Genomic DNA, 25,948 nt, shown 5'->3' on the forward strand with positions numbered 1-25,948 from the left:
GAGTCAATCTTCAAATCTTCCAGTGATTTTGAAATTATTTGCAATAATATTATTTCATGGTTTGTTTCTATTTTGGTTCTAGGTGGTTGCACAAAATTTGTCTGGCAGAATATAAAATAGATGAATAAATTCATTTTCTAAGGGCTGAACAAGGTATTTTGGTATCAATGTTCCGTGAAATCCCTATTAAGTCTCACACAAATTCTTTTGTCTATTGCTAAGTGCAGTAGAAGAGTAAAAAGCCTCCCTTCTCTTTTCTGTCTCTCCATCTGCCCCCCCACGAGAGAATATTTGCGTTATTCTCCCATCCCGTCTTAAGAGTTGTTGGCGATACCTCATGACCCCAGATTTACAGATGCCTTTGACCTTTGCTGCAGTTGGCCAGAATTAACACCAATACATGTATTTTAATGAGATGCAAGAGCATCTCAATTTGAAGAAATATTATTTAATTTTGCAAGGCAAGTCAATTTAATTCAGAATGTAAACTGTTCCCTTATTTAAAATAGCAATAGCACTTAGACTTATATACCGCTTTACAGCCTACTCTAAGCGGTTTTACAGAGTCAGCATACTGCCCCCAACAATCTGGGTTCTCATTTTACCGACCTCAGAAAGATGGAAGGCTGACTCAACCTTGAGCCGATGAGAGTTGGCAGCTGGCAGTCAGCAGAAGTAGCCTGCAGTACTGCATTCTAACCACTGCGCCACCAAGGCTCTTATATAAAATACTTAATAAGGGAAGTTAGGTACAAATATTCCCTGAACCCCATCATGATAAGAACTTTGAAAAGCAAAAAATTGGCCACCGATGTTTAGAAATGTTGGACTACAGGTACTCCTTGACTTTCAACAGTTCGTTTAGTGACTGTTTGAAGTTACAATGGCACTGAAAAAAGTTACTTATGACCTTTTTTCACACTTATGGGTCACGTGATCAAAATTCAGACACTTGGCAACTGACTCCTATTTATGACAGTTGCGGTGTCCCAGGGTCATGTGGACAAGTCAAAAAGACAAGTCAAAGAACTGGATCCAAAGCCAGCGATGGGACCCACAAAACAACTTCTTTGCACTTGAAGCTGCTGTCCTAAAAAATCCTCCTTTCACAGAAAAACAAGGCGACAGATTTCCCTCTATTACCTCTGGGTTTAAATTTCAATTTCAATTTCAATTTAATTCAATTTATATGCCGCCCCTCTCCGAAGACTCAGGGCGGCTCACAATACATTTAAAATCCTAATAAAAAACATTTAAAAATGAAAAACATTAAAAACATTAAAATCCATTCACACCATTCATGGCTGGATCTCGCCGGATCGCAACAGTGAGATCAACGGCCCCAGGCCTGCCGGAAAAGCCAGGTCTTCACCGCTTTTCGGAAGGCCAATAGGGTGGGGGTGGTCCGGACCTCAGGAGGTAACTGGTTCCAGAGAGCTGGGGCAGCCACAGAGAAGGCCCTCCCCCGCAGGCCCGCCAGCCGGCATTGTTTAGCTGACGGGACCCGGAGGAGACCAACTCTGTAGGATCTTATCAGTCGCTGGGAGCTATGCGGTAGAAGGCGGTCTCGAAGATAACCTGGCCTGAGCCATGTAGGGCTGTTCTCCCATGTTTGTTCCCAAATTAATAAGATGACGTTTCTGCCTGCTTTCATATTTTTATTGATAGGAATATAAAATTGTTTAATTGAACAGCCCAAACTAAGTTTATCTGCTGTAGTTTCCTCCTCGACTTTATCATCCTGTCTTGCGGCTGGCGGGGAGCTGCTGGGCCCCACCAAATCACAAGCAAGTCCTGTGTTGATTCATTCAGCAGCTGGGCACCAGGCTGGCAGAAGGGAGAAAAGGCTCTTTTCCTTTGAAAACTCCCTCCCCCCCCATGCCGCCTGTCTCCCTTTCTTTTATTTTTTTAAAGAAATGGTTTGGCAAGCTGTGCTCACTCCCAGGGAGTTGGCAAAGAGGACCACTGCTGCGGCAGCAGGAAAGACAGGAAGGGGTTAATGTTCAACCTTACAGCTGGAAAACTCCTTTGAAAAAGGGAACAATGCGACAAATGCACTAAGAAAATGAGGGAACAACCCATAAGCTTGGATGGTACACATACGCACAGAGCCCCCCCCCATTAGGCATTGATGGGTTAGGCAAAGTCAAGGGGGGAGCCAGATTCACTTAACAACCATGTTACTAACTAAACAACTGCACACACGAACTCTCTGAAATCAAAGGGAAACGCTGATGTCATTTCACAGCTCCTTCCTGTAATCTCAGAGAAGCTGCCCAGGGTTGAGCCTTTAAAAAAGGAGGCACTGCTTGGCACACACAATGTGCCAATGCATTTATCAAGAGCAAAGAATACCCAAACCAACCTGAATCTTTTAAAACACATTCCTTTGCATCCTCACAGAAATCAAGAACTTGGAACATAGAACATAGAATAAGAGAGCTGGAAGGAGCCTTGGAGGTCTTAAGCTGGGTCACAATTAATATATCCAAGAGCAGACAAAAATATCTAAAACTAAAAGACTGGCATCTTCCTGTATCATTTCAACCCAATATAGGTGCCTGCTTGCTTTGGCTGGGCAGTTGGGATGACCTTCATGCCTTGGGTGACCCTGCTGGGAATATATACTGTACTCTTGGCATATACCCCCAATGTTCTTTGCTCAGCCCTCCCAGGAACGCTCCCCTCCACCACCACAATGAGGCAGTGGAGCAATTCATGGGGGGTGGGGCACGTAAAATGAAACAAGAGTCCCAAAACATCTCATTGTCCTCTTAAGAAACTTATATACAGGTTAGGACGTCACAGAACACATAAAACATGGCAAATAGAGAAGCTCCAGGTTGGCAAAGAAGCACAACAAGGCACATCTCCCATTATTTAATTTAAACCCGTATGCCAAATAGGAAAAGATAAGTGTGGTTTTAAAAAAGGAGGAAGAAACATCAGTTATGAGAGCTGACGAATTCCAGGGATGGAAATCCTAAAGGAAAAATAACTCAACCTTCTTGGGAAACTCTGGAAAATGAGATTATAAAAACCCAATTTAAGACAATATCACAGAGAAAGCAAAGCAAGAGACTCCGAATGAAGTCAGCATGATTGCACAAAGAAACCTCTGACAAATTGAGAGGAAAAAAAGAACAAGTATAAAAACTGAAAAGAGGGACATGGAACTAAAACAGAATGGCAGCAAGCAGCTCAAATCTGCAGGGATAAAGTCAGGGTGATATGATAGCTGTCTTCAGCTACCTGAGGGGCTGTCACAGGGAAGGGGGGGGGGTTAACTTATGCTCCAAAGCAACTGAAGGCAGGACAAGAAGTAACAGGTGGGAAGATCACTAAGAAGAGATCCAATCTAGAACTAATTTCCTGACAGTGAGAACAACTAATCCATGGAAGAGCCCCTGGAAGCTGTGGGGGCTTCGTCACTGGAGGTTTTCAAGAAGAGACTGGGCAGCCATGTGTCCAGAATGGTATAGGGCAGCGGTCACCAACTGGTGGTCCATGAGAAAATTTTGGTGGTCCGCAGAAAAATTATTTGCATTTTTTATATTGCACTAAATTAGGGGTGCTCAAACTACAGCCCCTGGGCTGGATACATGCAATGAACGTTTGTGTTGCTGCAGAGAGTCTCCCCCTTTGGGGTCTTTTTGTGTAGGTCGGAGGGGGGCAGAAATTTCAACTTGGGGTCTGCTTCAGCCTCCTGGTGCAGGGCTTTGGACGAAGGCTGGAGGGAAGTGCCGCTGGTGGCAAAGAACAGGAGGGCCTCGTTTCAGTGGGACTACATCATAGTCCCATCATAGTTACGTGGGGACTCCCACGTAACACCCTCCTGCGTGAGCTGCACTGGCTCCCGGTGGTCTTCCGAGTGCGATTCAAGGTGTTGGTGACCACCTTTAAAGCACTCCATGGCTTAGGACCGGGGTATATACGAGACTGCCTTCTACCACCAACAACCTCCCACCGGCCAATACGCTCCCACAGAGAGGGGCTCCTCAGGGTGCCGTCGGCCAAACAATGTCGACTGGCAATACCCAGGGGGAGAGCCTTCTCTGTGGGAGCACCAGCTCTCTGGAATGAGCTCCCCCTAGAGCTTCATCTTAGCCCCGACCTGCGTACCTTTCGCCGCGCCCTGAAGACCCTTCTGTTCCAGCAAGCCGGACTGGCCTAATAGGAATTTTATAAGGGGTGTAGGTGTGTTTTAATTTTTGAGCCAAATTTTATATATGTGATTTTAATTGGTTTTAAATTTTGTAAATTGATGTGTTTTAATATGGCTGTACACCGCCCTGAGTCCTTCGGGAGAAGGGCGGTATAGAAGTCTAATTATAAAATAAAAATAAATAAATAAAATCATGGCTTGGAATTGGTTGACCATCTTAGCCCATTGAGCCTCCAGGCGCTGGAACCTGGCCTTGCACCCCCACAGGTCTTCCCTCTGCTTGGAAAGCCTATGCTCCTAGTCCTCAGTGAGGTGCTTCTGCTGAGCCTCCTTCTCAGTCAGATCCAATTTGAACTGAGCTGTTTTGCCAACTCTTTCTCCTGGTGGCTGCTTAGCTCCAGCAACTGCTTCCTGTTGGGGCCCTAAGAAGCTGGGTGGGCAGGTGAGGAGTGGCTGGGAGTCGAGGGGCGAGTAGAGGCTGGTGAGGTGACATCAAGTGGCCATGCCCATCCAGTCACATGACTACCTAGCCACACCCACCCAGCCCATCATTAGGCAGATCATATTAGTGGTCCGCGGGATTTAAAATTATGAATTTAGTGGTCCCTGAGGTCCGAAAGGTTGGTGACCCCTGGTATCGGGTCTCCTGCCATGGGCAGAGGTCAGCACCATGAATGGATGTGCAGCTCATAGAGGAAGAAACATGTCTAGATGCCCTTATTACACATAACAATAAAATTCACAGAATTTTCCACATGGAACATGCTTGACAAAGAGGAAACAATGTCCAGTGAGCGAAATCTTATTTTCTATTCATACTACGTGACAATTAGCATATGTTTTTTAAAAAAGACTTGCCCCCAAGTAGTGCTGGAATTCTTTTTTGGTTCTTGTTTCTGCACAAAGCAGCTCAAAAGAAAATCTCAGCAGAAGAAAAAATACTTTTTCTGGGGTGCAGGAAAGCCCAGAATGCTTTGTCCAGCCGTATCCTGTTTGCCCAAAGGCTCATCAGGCTGAAGGGGAATATCTGATGTCCCTTCCAAGGGGAGAGATGCCTCTAGAAGACACTGGGCCTATTATATGGCAACTTACAATGAGTCAGTCAGGCTGAACAAGGGGCAAGGAGTGAAAAACTGTACCAGGTTCAGAAACTCAAGACCAACAACCCAGATGAAGAGAAGGGCTAAAATTCAGGGGGCCCAGACTGGGTGCACATATGCAGGATCAGTCGGAATAGCACTGCGTCGCCTCCATAGGTCGTATTTCTGTGATAAAAGAGCTCTTCTCTCTTGCTCTCAACCTGGACTCGCCTTTATGGGACGATGCCTAAAATTGGCAGGCAAATATGACTGAGGCGCACTGACATTAGGGGAGGAAGGCAAGACCCAGGCACCCAGATTTCCAGAAGGAAATTCCCTTCTTCAGTCTGAGGCACTTTAAGACAAACACTCTCTTCAGAACTGCAAAAGCCAAAGTCATAATAAAGCCTGATTTGACAGAGTTTTTCAACTCTGGATGAACATGTCAAAAACCACAGAATAAAAACTAAGCCGTGAAATGAAAGCTTAGAAAGGAAACCTTTAGAAGCTATTTTGCTAATGAAGCTGACACCGAAATGTCAGTGATTTGTAGCCCTATCTCCACTCCAATATCTCTCCCACCAAAACTGGTAGGGCAAACTATATATAAGCAGGCAGCCAATCCCATACTAACTTGGGTGGATGATGTTACCTAGTTTGGTAATGAGATGTCTGCAAACAACAAGCTCAGCGAGTATCAAGAACTCCATACTTCAACCCTAGGCTTCAGGGAGCTCTTCCACTAGAAGACACACACACACACACACTTTCCTGCAGTCAATGAAACTAGTCTTAAGACGTCCAAGCAGGATGGCAAAGCTGCTCTACAGAAACTCCAAATCTGTACTGACTGAACTTTCTGTTTTTAGCTAGATCTTAATTCAGGAAGCCAGCTTAGGGTGCTCTGAGCCCTCACACAAGAGCAAACTTGGCAAGCCAGAGGGAACTCCTCGTGTTAGCACCAAGCCTCCTCCACTGAACCGTACATATCTTGTTTTCAGATGAAAAGAGAATCAAATACGACCTGGCACTTGCCCCAAAATGATGGGGTTCCTTCAGTGTGTTGGGCTCTGGTTTGCTGAAGAGAACTCCGTTCACAGGTAAAGTGGAGGCCCAGAGCGTATACCTTCAACCTGTTCCAGCTCCACCCTAAGCTTTGTGGAGCATCTCAAGGCAACTTTCCAAGTTTGGGTCCATGGTTAGGATCCAAGTGTGGGTGGTGGGAGGCTTTGAGGTCATACACTCAAAATGTGACCCTGTTCACTTGGCTGCCAGGACAACAAAGGAGGTTGACTAGGGGCATGTGGCCCTTGTGGTACAATTCTTACAATCCTTCCATAAATAATGGCTTTATATGAAAGAATAATTCTAAAGCAAACAAGACTTTGGCAGGGAAGGTCAAGTGAGAGGCATTCTTTTTTGTGCTGCTGTTTGTTAATCTCCAACTTGAAGAGAATCTAAAGCAGCCAGAGGCTACACTATCCTACCTACTCATTCATCGGGGAAGACATGAGATTCCTGAACGGGACACAGAGAATCCACATGGAGAGGCAACAGCTGTCCCAAAAGGGAGAAAAAAGGCTCAGCAAAGGGGACGTAACCCAGAAGCCCAAGCCCACCAAGAAGAACTCTCATACTTGGAAGTCTATGGAGGTTCTCGGTCATCCAGGTCACAGTTGTCTCAAAGATGCTTTTTTCTTCAGAAGGCAACTGGACTGTTTTTTTCCCTTGAGGAAGGAGAACACATTTCACTTCTCACCCAAGAAGCTTTATAACTGATGAGCCTTCTTGAGTAAGAAATGAAACTTCTTCTTCCTCCTCAAGGAAAAAACAGTCCAGTTGCCTTTTGAAGAAGCCCCTTTGAGATGCAGAGCTTCAGAGTCATGGCCAGGACCTCTCAATGAACAGCAACACCCAGAAGACCCCACAGACTCTCCAAAGGGAAGGGGTCCTGCCTGCCTCTGCTCTGAAGAGAGGAAGTGATGGATGGTGGCAATTGGAGATTCCCTACCGAGAGGGACCAAAGCAGAATCCACTGGCCAGATGGTCTATCAAGAAAAGCCAGATACCTGCCTGGCCCACCCATTTTCCATTAAAGGAAAGAATCCCAAAACTCTCTTTGAAAAAGACCTTTTTCAAAAACCTCTGTCTACTGACACAGTAGAGGCTGACGCAGTAGAGGCTGTGTCTGGTAGCGCAGCAGACTAAAGTGCTGTTAAGTAACACCAGCTGCCTGCAATTACTGCAAGTTCAAATCTCCCCAGGCTCAAGGTTGACTTGCCTTCCATCCTTTCGAGGTAGGTAAAATGAGGACCCGGATTGTGGGGGCAATAAGCTGACTTTGTATAAAAAAGAACACCGCTGCAGGGGGGGGGCAAAGCCCTACTAAGCAGGTATATACAAAAGTATGAAGGCTATTGCTTAACGCATTGTAAGCCGCCCTGAGCCTCCGGAGAAGGGAGGCATATAAATCGAACCAATAAATAAATAAATGTAAAAAAATGAAACAGCAGGACACAACCACGAAAACATTGCAGGGCTTATGAAGTATGGGACAGTGCCAAACTGGCGCATGTCCAGAGATGAACTCAGGAACAACCAGAAGCACAGAGTACGTTTATCCTGGAGAAGAGAAGCCGTAGGTGGAGACAATCACAGTCTTCAAATACCTCGTGCTGTCATGTAGAAAACGGAGTAGAATTATTCCCTATTGTTGTAGAAGACAAGACAAGATACAATGGGTTTCAATTACAAGGAACAGTATGAGCTGTTCCACAATGGAACAGGCTGCTTTGGGAGGTGGGGGGCTCATTTCTTTATGGGAGATATTTAAACAAAGTGGCCATTTGTCAAGGATGATGTAGCAGTAGATTCCTTCATTGGACAGAGTGATCCCTAAGATCCTTTCCCAAGGTTCTGAAATTGCATTCACACATCAGGCTAAGTCAAAACCAAACAAAGCATAAATTGTGACCTGAAAATCAACTTTTGTTCTTTACTAGGCTCAGGTCACAAACACAGAACATCTCCTGCTTGTCACCAGCAAAAAAAGAATGGCCACCCATTCAATGGCCCTCTTTAGAAATCAAGAGAAATTTAGAAATCCCTGTCCTACTGTCCCCATTTATATGTAATCATTTTATGTGTTTATGGCTATGTTTTGCCTATTTATATCCATTTATTTGTACCATTTTTTCATGTGTCCATGTCTGTATCTATACTGATACTTGTTTCCTTGTACTTGTTGACAAACAAACAAACAAACAAATAAATAAATAAAGAGTTCTCTTGAAGCAACACTCAGCTCACAAAGCTGCTCCAGAAAAGTTTTATTAGAAGCAGCTTAATTACATCTAGTACAGTTAAATTTTGATAGATTTAGGCTATTTAAGGCCACTTTCATAAAACATGTATTGCTTCTTACATTTTCTAAGTCACTCAATATAATCAAATCAGGTGAAATCCTGTTTGCAATTTTCTTTCTATACAGTTGTGGTTAACATTCCCAGTGAGATCTATCTGGGATCCTAATTTCTGGGGCTTCCCAGTTGGACACATAACGCTCCTTTTTATGGTACTTTCATGACCCAATTTTGAGAAACTGAAGCCCTAGATCCCTACACCTGCTCACTGTAGGATGAAAAGTTAGCAAGCATCACTTTCTAATCACTTTCAAAATTGCCTATTAACTATCTTAAAGCTATTAGTGATCTTTAGAATGGCAAATATAAAAAATCTTCATTGGATAAATTTATCTTCAATTCTGAACAAAAGAAAAAATAATTAGAGGATTAACAACTTAACAAATTTAAAATAAACAGCAAAACATTAAATAAGATTTTGATCTAAGAAAGTTCTAAACGGATTAAGGGTCCAGATAAATGTGGAATATTAAATGTGACTGTAAGATTTTGGAATTAACCATTAAAAAAATGAACATCTTCTTATGGGAAACAGACTTACCCTGGGTATTCCAAGTCAAAAAAAGCTAAATTATGATTTTTAAAACTGGACACTAACGGGAACTAAATAGTCTAAGCAGACCTCCAAGTGCTTCATTAAACCCCCAAGTGCTTCAACAACCCTCTAAAAGGATGAAAATAACCAGCTGTCTGCAAGGAGTATAAATCCTTCCATTCCCCACTATCCTGTCAGAGCTGAAGCAGCTTCTTGGATGAGAAGCAAAATGTCTTCAAAGAAAAAACATGAAAGTCCAGTTGCCTCCTGAAAAAGCACCTTTTGGGATTCTAAGCAGAAGAAAAAAAATTCAAGCCTGTTCTTGATGGTAGGTTAATACTGGAAATATTGAAGGAGTTCCTTGAAGAATAGAGCCAAAGATTAGTAACTATAATATTGCCACTGCAATGATGTCTGCTTCTATGAATAGGTTATGCCTAAAAGATGTTACTGAAGGAATGATAGATGTAGAACAAATTCCCCGATAAGACAGAGAAAGTACCAAAAGTGGAACTACAAATGAGAAGCCAAGAGAATGATTTGGAAAAGGGCACTTTACAGTTCTGGATATACAAAAGAAACTGGCTGAAGCTTAAAAATTGAAAAGGAAATATAGATTACTTGTTTGTGTCCTGCACTGGCTCCAGAGGCCTTCCGAAGTAAAAAGGGGCAAATGGTTACAGTGGGTGGAGGAGTCAAAAAAGCCAAAGTGACATTGGGACCACTATATTAACTTTTTAACCTTCCTGTCCTGCAGGTGCCCCTTTTGCAGCTCAAAATATCTCAATGTAGATTGTACTGGATTTTATGGAGCAGTTACCACGAAGAAAATGCTACCGCAAAGGTGTATTTTGGCAAATGGACGTGAACATACGTGTCCCAGGATAATGTTGCAGGATGCAATCTGAATTAGTCACCAGGATCACAGAGGTTTTGTCTTCCGAGTTTTCAGACTTCAACCCACCTTCAGGAACCTCCCTCTCTAGCAGAGTGGGCGCTTTGGACTGTTCTGTGTGTGGTATTTATTTTAGCCTCCTATTTTTCAATCTATGTCTTAATTCAGTCATCGAGGCTCTCGTGTCTTCTGCTCATCGTGCAATCCCAGCTTTGTGATAATGCAGCACTTCAAACTACATTCGTTCCAGTCCTGACATAAGGAGGAGAAGAGGGGGCAGCTGGCAAGAGAACGCTTGACTTTTCACCTACTTATTTTCCCTGAAGATAATATCCCCTAGGACAGTGGTCCCCAACCTTTTTATCGCTGCGGCCCGCTGAGCGCGCGCAGGGGTGGGGCCACGGCCCAGGAGCCTTTGCGCAGGCCCATTGCGCACGGCCCAGGAGCCTTTGCGCAGGCCCATTGCGCACGGCCCAGGAGCCTTTGCGCAGGCCCATTGCGCACGGCCCAGGAGCCTTTGCGCAGGCCCATTGCGCACGGCCCAGGAGCCTTTGCGCAGGCCCATTGCGCACGGCCCAGGAGCCTTTGCGCTGCAGCGTTCCTGTCCCCCGGCCGCTGCGCGGCCCGGTGCCAGGTACTCCACGGCCCGGCACCGGTCCGCGGACCGGGGGTTGGGGACCACTGCCCTAGGAGATGGGTTGGGAGGGGGGACATTCCTGGGAGCTGAAGTAGTAGATATGGGGAGAGTGATTTGGAAGATGGCCAATGAGACGCAGAGAATTGGGGAATGGAAAGGGAAGGTTTGGGGTCAGGAAGTCAGTGTTGGCTACGACATAATCGGGGACAGATTGTCATGCTTAATAAATGAAAGATTTCATCAAAGACTATTTGTTTGGAAATGCAATTTATTTGAAACGACGTCGAAACCTGACAGCAGAGGACATAGTAATTTTGTTTCCCAGGCAGAAAGGAGAAGGACTTTGAGGACAGGGACTCCTTTTTGCCTAAAAGAATTGCTTGTAATAAATTATCAAAAAATGCTAAAGTGTTACCCTTTGCACAGCACAAGTAGCAAATTAATGGGATGCCAACAGAACAGTGTCTAACCCTACAGGGTACAGCTTTTTTTTTTTTTCCAAACGGGCACATGCCATCGTTCTACTTTTCCTCCATCCCACTCTGAAGTTCACTTCTCTTGGCTGGGTTGGACACATACACCTGGCATCCTGTGAGTAGGTTATAAAGCACCCCTCTACCCCAGCACATTGTCCCGTGCGTGGTCAGCACTGTGGAGTCCCTGAGCCACATGCTGCTCTCTTGTACCCAAGGGGCTTTTTTTCCAAAAGGCAAATGGACTTTATTTTTTGCTTGCAGACTTCTTTCTTCCCAAACTGAAGAATCTTCTTGGATGGGAAGTGAAACGTCTTCAAGGAAAAATCAAGAAAGTCCAGTTGCCATTTGGAAAAGCCCCTTTGGGACCACCATGGCCTGGAGGACTGAGGATCTCCAGAGACAAGCTGCTCTGTTGCTCCCTTTGCAGGGAATCTCGGTGGGCATTCCTCTACCCCATTCTGAAGAAATGGCAGAGAGCAGGCAACTTAGAAGAACAGAGTTGGAAGGGACCTTGTAGGTCATCTAGTCCAACCCCCTGCCCAAGCAGGAGACCCTATACCATTTCTGACAAATGGCGGTCCAGTCTCTTCTTGAAAGCCTCCAGTGATGGAGCACCCACAACTTCTGGAGGGAAGCCCTTCCACCAGTTAATTGTTCTCCCTGTCAGGAGAGAACAATGAACTCCCTCCTTAGTTCTTAGTTCTAGGTTGCTTCTCTCCTTGATGAGTTTCCACCCATGGCTTCTTGTCCTGCCCTCAGGTGCTTTGGAGAATAGCTTGACTCCCTCTTCTTTGTGGCAGCCCCTCAATTATTGGAAGACTGATAGCATTTGCCATTTCTTCTGTCTGATGGGCAGACAGAAGCCGAGGACTTTGTTCAGTATCTGTATGACAAAATCACTCAGATTCGGGAAGATCTGGACTCCGACTGGGTAGATCCAGCGGGAGTGACGGAGGCAGGTCTTGAGACTGTTATCTGGGATGAGTTTGATCCTGTGACCCCAGATGACGTGGACAGGATTCTGGGTAGATTGAACGCGACCACATGTTTGTTGGACCCGTGTCCCTCCTGGTTAGTGCTGGCTTCCCGGGAGGTGACGCGAGGCTGGCTCCAGGGGATTATAAATGCTTCATTGGGTGAGGGTGTCTTCCCCGCCGCCCTTAAGGAGGCGGTGGTGAGACCCCTCCTCAAGAAGCCTTCCCTGGACCCGGCAATATTGGCTAATTATTGTCCAGTCTCCAACCTTCGTTTTGTGGCGAAGGTTGTTGAGAGTGTGGTTGCGGGACAGCTTCCCCAGTACCTGGATGAAGCGTCGTATCTGGATCCGTTCCAGTCGGGTTTCAGGCCTGGATACAGCACGGAAACGGCATTGGTCGCGTTGGTTGATGATCTCTGGAGGGCTCGGGACAGGGGCTGCTCCTCTGTCCTGGTCCTGTTAGATCTCTCAGCGGCTTTTGATACCATCGACCATGGTATCATGCTGCACCGGTTGGAAGAGTTGGGGGTGGGAGGCACCGTACTAAGGTGGTTCTCCTCCTTTCTCTCCAACCGGTCGCAGTCTGTGTTGACAGGGGGGCAGAGGTCGACCCCGAGGCCCCTCATATGCGGGGTGCCGCAGGGATCGGTCCTCTCGCCCCTTTTGTTCAACATTTATGTAAAGCCGCTGGGCGAGATCATCCGTGGTTTTGGGGTGGAGTACCATCAGTACGCTGACGACACCCAGCTGTACATCTCCACCCCGGATCACCCCAACGATGCCCTTGAAGTGATGTCCCAGTGCCTGGAGGCCGTACGGATCTGGATGGGGAGGAACAGGCTCAGGCTCAACCCATCCAAGACCGAGTGGCTGTGGTTTCCGACGTCCCGATATAGTCAGCTAATGCCATCGCTGACTATTGGGGGCGAATCATTGGCCCCCACGGATAGGGCTCGCAACTTGGGTGTCCTCCTGGATTCACGGCTGTCGTTAGAAGAGCATGTGACGGCCGTGACCGGGAGGATTTTTCATCAGGTTCGCCTGATCCGCCAGTTGCGTCCCTATCTAGATCGGGACTCCCTACACACAGTCACTCATGCCCTCGTTACTTCTCGTCTGGATTACTGCAACGCTCTCTACATGGGGCTCCCCTTGAGGTGCACTCGGAGGCTCCAACTGGCGCAGAGTGCGGGCCGCGCGGGTGGTGATGGGAGCGACATGGAGTTCCCATGTGACACCTCTCCTGCGCGAGCTGCACTGGCTCCCGGTGGTCTTCCGAGTGCGCTTCAAGGTTCTGGTTATCACCTTTAAAGCGCTCCATGGCTTAGGACCTGGTTATTTACGGGACCGCCTGCTACCACCAATAGCCTCCCACCGGCCAGTACGCTCCCATAGAGAGGGGCTCCTCCGGGTGCCGTCGGCCAAACAATGTCGGCTGTCGGCCCCTAGGGGGAGAGCCTTCTCTATGGGGGCACCTACGATTTGGAACGAGCTCCCCCCGGAGATACGTAGGATCCCGGTTCTGCGCACCTTCCGCCGCGCGCTTAAGACTTATCAAGCTGGCCTGGCCTAAATCTTCCCCCTTTTTTAAATGTGGGAATTTTAAATTTTTAAATTTTAAATTCGTCTTTTTATAGGGGTATGGGTAAGGCATTTTAAATTGGGGAGCCATTGTAGATTTAATTCTGTTTTAAACGTATTTTAATAGTTTATATTGTATGTTTTTAACTTTTGGCTGTGCACCGCCCCGAGTCCTTCGGGAGAGGGGGCGGTATAAAAATCTAATAAATAAATAAATAAATAAATAAATTCTATGCAGTTATTTCTTCCTTGAGTGAAGAATCGTACGGTACTAGTCTTGGTGATCACCAATATTAATTGTCCTATTATTTTATGTTACGTTAGGCTTTTTATTTATATGTATAGATTTTAGCTGTACATGTCTATAATTATATCCTGCACTTATATTTGATGTGTGTTTTCTCTGGCTGAAAGGCCATAATGATTAAGACTAAAATTGTATTGGGAATTCTTTATCTGCAGTTCGTTTGCTTCTTTCTTTGGGCAGGAGTATGTCAAATTTTGCCTGGGCTTTGGGGGAACAGCTATAATGAAAAGCTTTTTCTCCAGAATTTAATTTTCGGGGGCTCTGGGGTTTTCCTCCCTGGATGAACTGTGTGTGATCCATGTAAGCATTTACCTACCTGGCTTTGGTGGTGGTGGTGGGGCTGTTTTGCTTTTGGTATCTTGAATGATTTAATGTGGTGGTGCAGATGGGGCTTCTCGGTGGTGTGTTTATATTTAGCCTGAACGTCTCGCCCACCCACCCCCACCAAGAATATGGCTAGGCAGCTCAGGCAGGAGCTTTATAGGGACATGCAGAAGTTTTAGAATTCAAAATGTTTTAATCTAAAAATAGACACTCTTTGTTCCAAGATCAAAATAAAGTACCTGTGTTCCAAAAATCTCTTCTTCCTGTTCAGAACACAAAATTAGATTGTCGTTTTATAGATTACAAAGGAGGGAGGGGCAGTTACTGCAGCAAAAGGCTACAATCTAAAAGCCACCATGCCCTCCCTGGCGGACTTGGAAAAAACCCAGTAAATTCTGGGCTCAAATGCACACCGCAGTACAAGAATTAATGTAATTCTTATTGCGTTATTATTATTAGCCTCCACAAGCCATCTAATATATAGAGGCTAATAGATAGAAAATGTTTATGGAAGAACATTTTTATAAATGGTAACTGCTACAAGATTATTATGGGTCACCCTCAACTTCTGACCGGTTGCTTAGTGACCATCTGAAGTTATGACAGACCACAAAAAAGCTACTAACAAACCAGATACAAAGTTCCAACGTCCGAGTCCTCCCATCCCGTCATGTGACCACATTTTGGACATTTGGCAACAAGCTCAAATTTATATCCATTTGCAGCATCCCAACGTCACAGGACCACGATCTACCGCTTTTTGCCAGTAACTGATGTTTACTTCTGGTTTACGGCAAACAACAACCGAATAGGTTAGCTTAAGAACTGCTGCCTTCACTTTAATGTCCACAGCACGAATGGACTAAGCATTTTTATTTTACACAGCCATAGTCATTCCCCAGGTCCCAACTCTGTGTGAGCAGTAAAAAATTCTATTCTATTTCTATTTCTATTTCTATTCCTATTCCTATTATTTCTATTCTATTTCTATTTCTATTTCTATTTCTATTTCTATTTCTATTTCTATTTCTATTTCTATTTCTGTTCTGTTCTGTTCTGTTCTGTTCTGTTCTGTTCTGTTCTGTTCTGTTCTGTTCTATTCTATTCTATTCTATTCTATTCTATTCTATTCTATTCTATTCTATTCTAAAGTCTGCTCCAACTGACCTGGATGTAACAAAGGAGGGAAAGTCCGTCCAGTGTCTCTTCTGCCCTAAGGCATGGGAACGGTGCCAGCAGGATAACAGCCCCACGATGCTCGGGGTTCAAGGTTCAGCCAAGGCAAACAGTTTCCACAGGTTCAAGGTAAAATGAAAGCCACATGATTCCAGCAGGCTCCAAGCCCAACGAAGGCAGCTTGGCACTCATGGGTTCAAGGCACAATGAAAGCAAGACAGACTCAATGAGTTCAAGGCACAACAAAGACAACTTGACTTTGATGGGTTCAAGGCAAGACAATGACAACATGACTCAAGCAGGTTAAAGGCCCGATGAAGGTTGCTTGGTGTCAATGGGTTCAAAGCAACAAATCAAGAGAGTTCAGGGATGCACGGATTCCAAATGGTTGTCTCTGACAATCCCCCATTTCCAAATGCCAAAGTAAATAGGTGCCAACGTGTGTGCCCCATTGGAGGGGCAAGGCTGCCTCCTTGTGAGTAGCCCCGCTGAGCTCTGTTGCACCTCCCTCCGCTCCACTCTGTGCATCCTTGGATTGGGCAGAGGCGGCAACTCCTTTTCTCCACTGGCCGGCTACATCTGCACCTCTTCTCCAACCCACGAGGCTGGCTGGTGACCCCTGCTAACTGGCTGCAGCTATGCCACTACTGCCTGCGCAGCCGGCTGTTCATCTGGCCTCTCCCTCCCTCCCTCCCGGATTCTCCCAACATTCCTGGCCTCACCTAAACCATCTGAACCTGCAACAGAACCTTCCATAGCCCCTCCCCCCCAGTACTCCCCATAGTCCCTGTCAGATGTCCCTGAAGCCAGGTGTTCCTCGTTATCCAAGCTGGCGCCTGGGGCACAATTATGTGGTCATCTCCTCTACAACCATCATGACTTATGACTGAAATTGCCAGTTCAATTATGGTCATAAGTCAAGGACTACCTATACTTTATTAAATGGGAAGACTCTTGAGATTCTCACATGGTGAAGATGCAGAGGTGGCAAAATTAACCTGTTTGATTACAGAAAGGACAATAACTACATGGTCATGGCCTTCTGCCACCAGTAGCCTCTCACCGGCCAGTACGCTCCCATAGAGAGGGGCTTCTCAGGGTGCCGTCGGTCAAACAGTGTCGAGGGGGAGAGCCTTCTCTGTGGGGTCACCTGCCATCTAGAATGAGCTCCCTGGAGATACGGAGGATCCCGGATCTGCGCACTTTCCGCCGTGCCCTCAAAACATTCCTATTCCAGCAGGCTGGTCTGGCCTAACTTCCCTTTTAAATTGCTATTTTTAAATTTGTCTTATAAATTGAGGTGTTTTAAATTTGTTTTGGGCCAAAGTATTTAATGTATTTTAAATGGTTTTTAATGTTTGTATTATGTGTATTTTATCTTTTGGCTGTTCACCACCCTGAGTCCTTCGGGAGTAGGGCGGTATATAAATTTAATAAATAAATAAATAAATAAATAAATAAATAAATAAATAAATAAATAAATAAAATAATAGTAATAGTAATAGTAATAGTAATAGTAATAGTAATAGCAATAGCAATAATAATAATAATAATAATAATAATAATAATAATAATAATAATAATAATAATAATACATGTATTAGGGCTTGAAAACCCCTTATAGAATCCCTTACTTTTCTTTCTTTCTGCTGGAAAAAGAAAAAAAATGAATTTGTGATTTATGAGTTGGATTATTAGAAAGGGTAGACAATGGAAATGAGAAATTATGTTGTAATAGATGACAGAATATAATATAAATGTACCTTTAACTGTTATTAAAAAGATCAGACGCTGCTTCTTTATAACTTACTTTTTTTCCTCTTTCCCTTTTCTCATTTTATACTTTTTTGCTTGCTTATTATTTTTCTTTACTTTCCTTAATTTTTTCTTTCAAAAATTGTGTTTTTTATTCTTTTAAAATGTATTTAATAAAAAAAAATCAGAAAGGCCCAGGACCGTTGCTGCAACCCCTGATGAATTAACTGTTGCTTATAAATTCCAAGAGCATTACCGGTGCTATCTATTAGTAATACTATCTTCAGATAGTTTGGTGAACTTTGTATGTATTTTGTGTGTGCTCCTGTCCCTGGTTGATGTTCAGCTTTAGGATGCTTTTAAATGGCTACAGTTATTACCTTTGATATATTTCTAAAATTTAGTAACATTAAAAAACATTAAACATTAAAACATTAAACATTAAAAAACATATGCTTTTGCAACTTTTCTATATGTTGAATGGCAGACAGCAGTCAGCAGGAACACCCACCCCATCTACTCTTGTGGCCGTTTAGGTGAGAAGCAAAAGAGGCTATTTCTAAATTCCCATTTTTCTATGACTATTCTGAATGTGGCTCCATTAGGTAGATCCGTGGTTCTCAACCTTTGCATTGGAGGGAGAAGGAGAGGAGATGGTCCCAAGTGAGCAGCTGGTGCGCATGCTTGCAGGTCCATAGCACCCGCCGTTCACACTAATGAAGCTTCATGCGCCTGTACAAGTGCACAGTGGAGCCGTGCGTGTAAATGCACGTGCCTGCCACTTGTGCAGCCCAGTTCCAAACAGGCCAGTACTGGGCTGCGGCCCGGGAGTTGAGGCCCCCTGATGTAGAGGGCAGAGGGAATGGCTTTGAAGTACAGGAGAAAGAGCTGCTATCAAGACAATGCTGAGAAATTAGTTTGAGAAAAAAAATGCAGATAAGCCTCTCTCTCGTTCATCAAAGATAAAATGAGAGGCACATTCAGACTTGTAAGGGACTGTTATTACCACCTTGGGTGGTCCTTTTGTTAATGCCACTTGTTCAGGGAACTTTCAAAGTTACGACAGAACTAAATAAGTGGTACTTAAAATCCTCAAAGTTCTGGCCATCGCAGCAGCCCTGCAGTCAGGTGATTAGGATCTTGGTGCTTGGCAACGGGCCCAATTTATGATAGTTGCTGCATCCTTTCCCCTGCCAGCTTCCCACAAGTAAAGTCAATGGGGAAGGTGGCAGGGAAGGTTATAAGGGAAGGCTCTGCTTTTTCTCCTGAGGAGCCCCATTATGGAATACATGATCCCAGGGATCTCACTCTCTCTGGCACCCCACACCCTGGCCAGCCACAACCTGTAGCATATGCCCACCTGCAGCCCCCCTTCTTTTACTATGCTCCTTTCCTATGGACTTCATTTATGTGGGCCTTATTTATTTGAACGTAGAATAATAGAATTGGAAGGTACCTTGGAGGTCAACTAGTCCATCCCCTGCTCAAGCAGGAGACCCTATACCATTTCAGATAAATGGTTGTTCAGTCTCTTTTTGAGCACCTCCATTGATGGAGCGCTCACAACTTCTAGAGGCAAGCTATTCCACTGGGTGATTGCTCTAACCGTTAGGAAATTTCTCCCTAGTTCTAGGTTGCTTCTCTCCTTGATGAGTTTCCATCTGTTGCTTCTTGTCCTGCCCTCAGGTGCTTTGGAGAATAGCTTGACTCCCTCTTCTTTGTGGCAGCCCCTCAAATACTGGAAGACTGCTATCATGTCTCCCATAGTCCTACTTTTCATTAGACTAGATCTGTGATGGCTAACCTTTTTGCCATCGCGTGCCAAAAGCCGGGGGAGCGCGGGGGGAGGTTGCCCACATGCGTGCCCACACCCATAATTCACCTGCGCATGCGCGTGTGCCCCTCCATGCTCCCCCCTGCTCTTAACACGTGATGGCATGGTGGGCCCGGTAGGCCCATTTTTCACCCTCCCCAGGCTCCAGAGGCTTTCTAGGAGTCTGGGAGGGCAAAAACGGCCCTCTGGAGGCCGGAAACAGCCCATTTCCCAACTTCCGGTGAGACCAGAAGACCCAGTCAGCTGGCCGGCACACGCATGCATGCTGGAGGTGAGCTATGGAAATGCTCACGTGCCCACTGATATGGCTCCGTGAGCCACCTGTGGCACCCGAGCCATAGGTTCGCCATCACGGGACTAGATCTAATGAATTCCTGTAATTGAGCCATCCTGAAATGGCTATTGGGACAGAAAACTAGAGGTTTAGAAAAGTAGTTTGTTGATTTGGAGCTCATATCTCCTTTACCTTCCACTTCAAATTTATAAGGAAGTTACTCTGCTCTCAGAAGTTTAACTCTCAGGCTACAGTACGTCTCTGACTATGTATGTACATTATAGCTCCAATCTGGTCAATAGCTGAACCTGCTGTATGGAAATCTGTTGCTGATACCCCTCACAACAGCCTCAAAAGGCCAAAATGATCCCTTAAAAGGAAAGCAATATTGAATAGGGGTTGGCCTAGGCAAAGCTTTCATTTTGCAAGAAATGAAATATAATACACTGTCATCAGCTTAATAAAATACGGTGCTTTTACGCACAAGACATGCTATGCCCAATTTAATATGGATTAACATAATGACCTGATTCATGCAAAATATCAAGGAGCTGGATTTCCACAACACACTGAACCACAAATAACCAATTTTAGTCTCCCATCTTCAGTCTTAATGCTGCGTTAATGAAATAACAAAGGGCTAATTGGCCATTAGACCATTATGGGACAATGGAAGCCACAGTTTGGGATGCAGTTTGGCATCCCAAAACGTGTTTGGTAATTAGTAGCCTGCAGTCCCCCTGCCTGCAAGCTGCCTTCAGCCTCCCCCTCCATTCTTGGGTTGCCATGCCAACCGGAGCTCTTTTCCAACCAAAGCTCCTTGTGCCACCAAATGCTTCTCTTTGGGAACAGCAGACGCAGCACGGAAAGTTCCTCAGAGGTACCGAACGGGGGTGCCTGCTGGGTCCTTTGCATTCCCACAGCAGAAAAGAAGCTTCGAAGAGAAGTTGAGAGGAACAAGAGAGCCGTTCTCCCTCCCAGCCAGAGATGACAGGTTCACAGATAACTGTGAAAAGTTCACTGCAGATCAACTGAAATTCACCTGTCATGGAATTCAACACCAGATATTTGCTTTCTATTAACTTGAAAGAGCATCCGTGCACCTTCACCTTTAGTGCTGAAACCTTGGGTAGGAAGCGTTTCCAGGTTTTGAGAATGTGGAGGAGAAACACATCGTGCCTAGGAACAACGACTTTGGACCTCTGGTTTAGTCTGCTGACCTTGGGGCTTTTTCTACACAGTTCCTGACGAGTGGAAATGTTCCCGCACACGCATGGATGTGTCTAAAATCCATGGATCCAGAATGAGAGATGCCATTTTTCTCCATCCAACATACTTGAAAAATAGGACAAGATTTGCTCAATCAGTCTCCTTCGTGGTCACATCCCTGCATTCTGATTGACTCCCCAGTGTGGGCTCTACACCTCAACCCAATAGATAAAACAGCTGCTACGTCCCCTTGCTAACCATTTTTAATTTTAACCATCTTTAACTTTTGTGTGACTTCAAGTTACTTTTTGAATCCTGGCAACCGCCTGGACCAATCCCTGCAGCCTTTTTGGCAAGGTTTTTCAGAAATGGTTTGCATTGCTTCCTTCCAAGAACTGAGAGAGAATGACTGGCAAGACTCTTCATTTTATTTATTTATTTATTTGTATCTCACCTTTATTATTTTTATAAATAACTCAGTGGGGCGAACATATTCAACACACCTTCTTCTTCCTCCTATTTTCCCCACAACAACACCCCTGTGAGGTGGACTGTGCTGAGAGAGAGTGACTGTCCCAAACTCACCCAGATGGCTTTCCTGCCTAGGATGGGACTGGAACTCAGGGACCCCTGATTTCTGGCCTGATTCTTTTGTCAACAGGCTGGAACTGGCTAAAGCATCAAACTGCTCCATTTTTAACTTTATTGTTTTTATAATTGTTATTTATTGGTTTTACAGTTGTTATAAGTCACATGAGCAGCCATATAAAACTTTTAAATAAATATACTTATATTCTAATAAGCTTTATCAATAGAAAGATCTTCAGGTTAGTATACTTGCTAGGTTACTTTCGGCAACTACGGATTCATGGCCAGGCAGATATGGGTCACATTTCAAATTCTTGTTTCATGTGGCAGAAACCTTAACATTAGCTTAACCCTAACCCATGCAGCCCCATAGTCCAGGGGTCCTCAAACTTTTTAAATAGGGGGCCAATTCACGGTCCCTTAGGCTGTTGGAGGGCCGGACCGGCTGGGTGGGCGTAGCTAGGTGGTCATGTGACTAAGTGGGCGTGGCTACTTTAGCAGTCTATTGAACAATGCACACAAACTAAACTTTAATTTTTTTTTGCTCCTGGGGGTGTTTTATTTGCTTTTGTTTGCATGTTGCTCTTTTGGGTGACTTTTCTTTTTACTAGATCATTTTTTTCAGTTGTTTAGGAGTCTAGAGGTCCACTTCAGGAAATTCGGTTTTGCAGCAATTCTTCTCAGCCCCAAGGAGCTTACAATCAACAAGTCTCTCTCTCTCTTTCTCTCTGTCTATCTTCTGAAGGTGGGGGAGGTGAAAAACGGGGTGTGGTGATGCCCCGGGAGGCCTCCATGTGCCCCGTTTTTTGGCTTGCAAAGTGCTACTGGAAGCGCATCCCTTTTTTCACCTCCCCTGCCTCCAAAACACTCTGCAGGCCAAAAATGTTGGCCTTACCTTCCAGTTCCAGCCCGCGGGGCTCGCGAAGGTAAATCCTGCGCTCGTCCGAAGGGTGGGGGCCGGCAGGTGGCCGTGGTGATGTGGATGGGGCAGCCTTGGGGTCCTTGGCAAACTGAATTAATGGCTTTGGCGGGCCGTATGCGGCCTGTGGCCCGTAGTTTGAGGACTCCTGTCATAGTCCCTCTCAGTTAAAGAGAAGAACTGTCAAAAACAACTACAACTGGCTAAGATTGTGGAATACACTACACTGTAGGTGACCATGTGTAAGCCACCATGACAAGATTTACATAACAGGCAAGCCAAAACTGTGCAAACCGCATTACAGCTTAAGCACGACAAACAGCATTTCCTGTCCTGCCCTGCTCCCTCCCCCGACATTACTACAAGTTCTACTTAGTTTCTTTCCCAAATGCTCAGAATTTCATGGATATCTTGATCCAGAGATTTATATTACTATATATATATATATATATATATATATATATATATATATATATATATATATATATATATATTGTAGAGATGCGTCTCGTGCATCACATGCCTTTGCAGATCCAGGAAACACTCTTACCTGGAAGCCACACCCACTGGCTTAGTGTCAGAGGGTGCCCAGCAAGAGATTGTAGGGCTGTAGCCTGAAAGTTGACGAAAAATTTCCCCAAAGACGTCAATGGCAAGACCCTTCCATATCACTGCCAAGGAACCACCTGGCCATTTTCATGAAGTCACCAGGAGTCCAGTTTAACATAAAGGAGTATTCACTTTTTATCCATTATCCTCAGAATGACTTCCCAGGAAACGGACACACTCATAGGCCGGTCACAATAATCAAATTTAACACAGGAAGTGAATAATTTTCATTAACCTCCTGCAGCATTCTCCAAAAGATCACATAAACCAGATTAGTGCTCAATTGCCTTTTAGAAGAGATTCAATCCTTTTCCATCCAAGAAGCTGCAGAGCTACCAAGGGCACCACCAGGACAGAGGCAGAGGGAAACCTGGGCGAGAAGCAAACAGCCTCTCCCCTCTCCTCACCCCAGGAAGGAAGCAGGAGAAGTCCTGCAAGGTCCATCTACTCCATCCACTCTCAACTCTGCTGGCCTGTAGAGCACAGGGGCCAATCACCTTCCTCCCCTGGGTGCAAGCAACAGTCTCAGGCCACAGGATCCCAGCCTTAACCTGGCCTGTGCAGCGGCAACATCTGGAGGCCTTAAACTCAGGAATCCCAACAACCTTTGCTGGGGATTAGACTAAAGAAAGCTCAGCTCCTCTGTGTTTATGCAATGGCCGCCCCCAGCCTCACCTGCGGAAAGGAAGCAAAGCCTGAGTCCCTCAGTCTCAGAGCCGCAGACTTTCTCTGCACCTGCAGGTTTATTTCCAGGGTCCAGCAGGTTGGCAGGCATTCCCTTGACTAAGCCTAGCAGTCAATTGATTCTAATCAGATATTGATCTGAAGCCCCCTTTATTGAGTATCCTCACGTTTAAGGATGGGATAGGTCTTGGTGGGGGGGATACATATATATTCATTCAAATACGCAAATCTGATTTCACATTAGTGGATTTTCAGGTTTCCACAGGCTGAAGCAAACAAACATGGTGATGGAGAGCAAGAGCCTTCTTTCACTGACCTTCCCATCTTTTATCTTTTATTGATTTGATTGTAATTTGTTTGTTTGATTATTTATTTATTTATAAGTTCAATTTATATGCCGCCTTTCTCCGAAGACTCAGGGATTGCTGTGAGACCCCCCAGTGTCATTGATAGCCAGACAACATACAAGTTTAATAAATTGTTATTATTGTTGGTCGAGCAATCAGCCATATGTTTAGACTGGATTTGGCATTTTTATCCACCCACTGAGTCCTTCCCTAGGACCTGGAATAGCCAGATATTGTTTGGGGGTGTTAAAGGTACTGTCACATGATATAAGTATTATTATTATTATTATTATTATTATTATTATTATTATTTTAAACTCCTATCAGCAAACATTGATTTATAAATTAAAATACATGCTAATATATACTATAACTGGGGGGGGGGGATTAATGGCTTCAAATGTTGCTTGACACCACATTGCAGGAGTGATCCTGACTGTCATCAAATACAGAAATACTCTGCAGCCCCACAATGAAGATGATGCAAAGCTATTTCTTTCTAGCCTCCGCTCAGTAGGACCAGCATAAATCACACCTGAAGGGGAGGCAGAGTTCTGCCAGTGGCGGCTCCTCTGAGAGGTTAGGGACAGCATCAGAGCAAAAGTCCCTGCCAAAGAGTGCGCAAGTGGGGAAGGAGGCTGTGTCTCCGGCAAGAACAAGGACCAGGCTAAACACTTTTCTGTCACAGCAAAAAGTAGCCCCAGGGAGAAGAGAAGTAACCCATACCCGCGAAGAAATGGGGCCTGCTCCCAAATTCAAGAAAAACGGGGCCTTTCTCTGCATGCGGGGTTCCCAGCGCCTCTCCTGGGGTCTCCTTCAAAGGCCTCCCGGCTCCTTCCAGCTTCGGGAGTGGGTCCCCTTCCTTCCACCCTGCTATCAGGAGAGCAAAAGGCGCTTCCCAAGCCAATGGGGGGGGGGGCTTGAGGTGCAGGCGGCCACAACAGCTGCTGGGCTCCCGGGCAGAAGCTTGGAGGGTCCGGCCTGGGGGAGCCTCTACCCTGCCGGCCGGACTCCCCCCTCCCCCCCGGCAAAGCTCCGTTCCTCCGCCTCCACCACCTGTGGAGGGCCGGGGCTGCCGGAGGTGCCGGCTCAAAGCGGGGCAGGCGCCCGCGGGAGGGAGGGCTGCGGCCATAGCGACATGCGGGAGAGGCCCGGGGCTCGCCTGATCTGCCAGGGGCGTTGCAGAGACCGGCGGAACCGCGACAGGTTCGGCAGGCAGCGGACAGGTACCTGCTCCGGGCCAGAGCAGGAGCGCCCGGGCCCGGCCTGCCCACCTCTCCAAGGGTTAAGACTGCCGCAGAGCTCCCGCATGGGGGTCCTGAAAGGGCAACGGGGCTTCTCTCTCAGCCGGCGCGGAGGGGATGGGCGGCTCGGCGGGCGTTGCGGAAGCTCCTCAGCCGCCGCCTCGCCAAGCGGAGCATCCGTGACAAAGCACCGGCCACCAACCCGAGGCGGGACCTGGGGGAGCCGGCCGCTCCTGCCCGCCAAGCCCTGCGGCTCCCGCGGCTCTTACCTTGGAGACCGTCATGCAGAAAGTTCTCTCGGCGAAGCGGGCGGGGGAAGCCGGGCTCCTTCCTCCGGGCTCCGAGCTCGCCGAGAAGGAATGGCCGGGCAGCGGCGGCCGGCGCTTCCCTGCGGAGGAATCGGCGTCAGCGGCTGAGCGAGCCCAGGCTCCCCCCGCCCCGTCCCGGTCGCGCCCTCCTTCCTGCGCCCCAGGAGCCGCGCGCGGGACTGGCGCTGCCGCTGAGCCCCCGCGGGGAGCGTCGCCGGCCCTCGGCTGCCCAACGGGGCGGGGAAGGCGGCGCCCTCCGCGCCCAGCGCTCCGCAGCCGCCAGCGCCGCCTCCTGCCGCCGCCTTGGGTAGGTCTCTGCGCCGGCCGGCGGCGCGGAATGCGAGAGTCCGGGCGGGCAGCCTCCAGGGCCGCACGTGGTGCCGCCGCCCCCGCCGCCGCCGCCGCCTCCGTGCCCAGAGCTGTCGGGCTGCCAAGCGGCGGCGGCGGCGGCATCCTCTGGCCGGGAGAAGCTCCCTCCTTCCCGAGCGGAGGTACCGGCCGCCGCGCTCTCCGCGGGGCTCGGCGTAGCAGGGGGCGGAATCCGGGTAAGGCCGAGGGAGGGGGGCTCCGGGGTCCAGCGCTGGCTTCAGGGAGCGGCGGACGG

The 25,948-nt window shown here is 46.6% G+C and overlaps 1 protein-coding gene across 2 annotated transcripts in view; it reads right to left on the reverse strand.

The window, feature by feature from the left end:
- Positions 1-25,386, reverse strand: part of CORO2B (coronin 2B) — a 92,747-nt gene extending 67,361 nt beyond the window's left edge. For both annotated transcript variants that reach the window (XM_070953386.1, XM_070953387.1), the window contains exon 1: positions 25,306-25,386. In XM_070953386.1, coding sequence (XP_070809487.1) covers positions 25,306-25,320 — 15 coding nt within the window. In that variant the 5' untranslated portion in view covers positions 25,321-25,386. The remainder of the gene's footprint in view (positions 1-25,305) is intronic.
- Positions 25,387-25,948: the final 562 nt, after the last annotated feature.

This window comes from Pituophis catenifer, unplaced genomic scaffold, assembly GCF_029215685.1.
Source record: "Pituophis catenifer annectens isolate HBS135680 unplaced genomic scaffold, rPitCat1.0.hap2 SCAF_14, whole genome shotgun sequence".
In the NCBI taxonomy this organism is placed as follows: Eukaryota; Metazoa; Chordata; class Lepidosauria; order Squamata; family Colubridae; genus Pituophis; species Pituophis catenifer.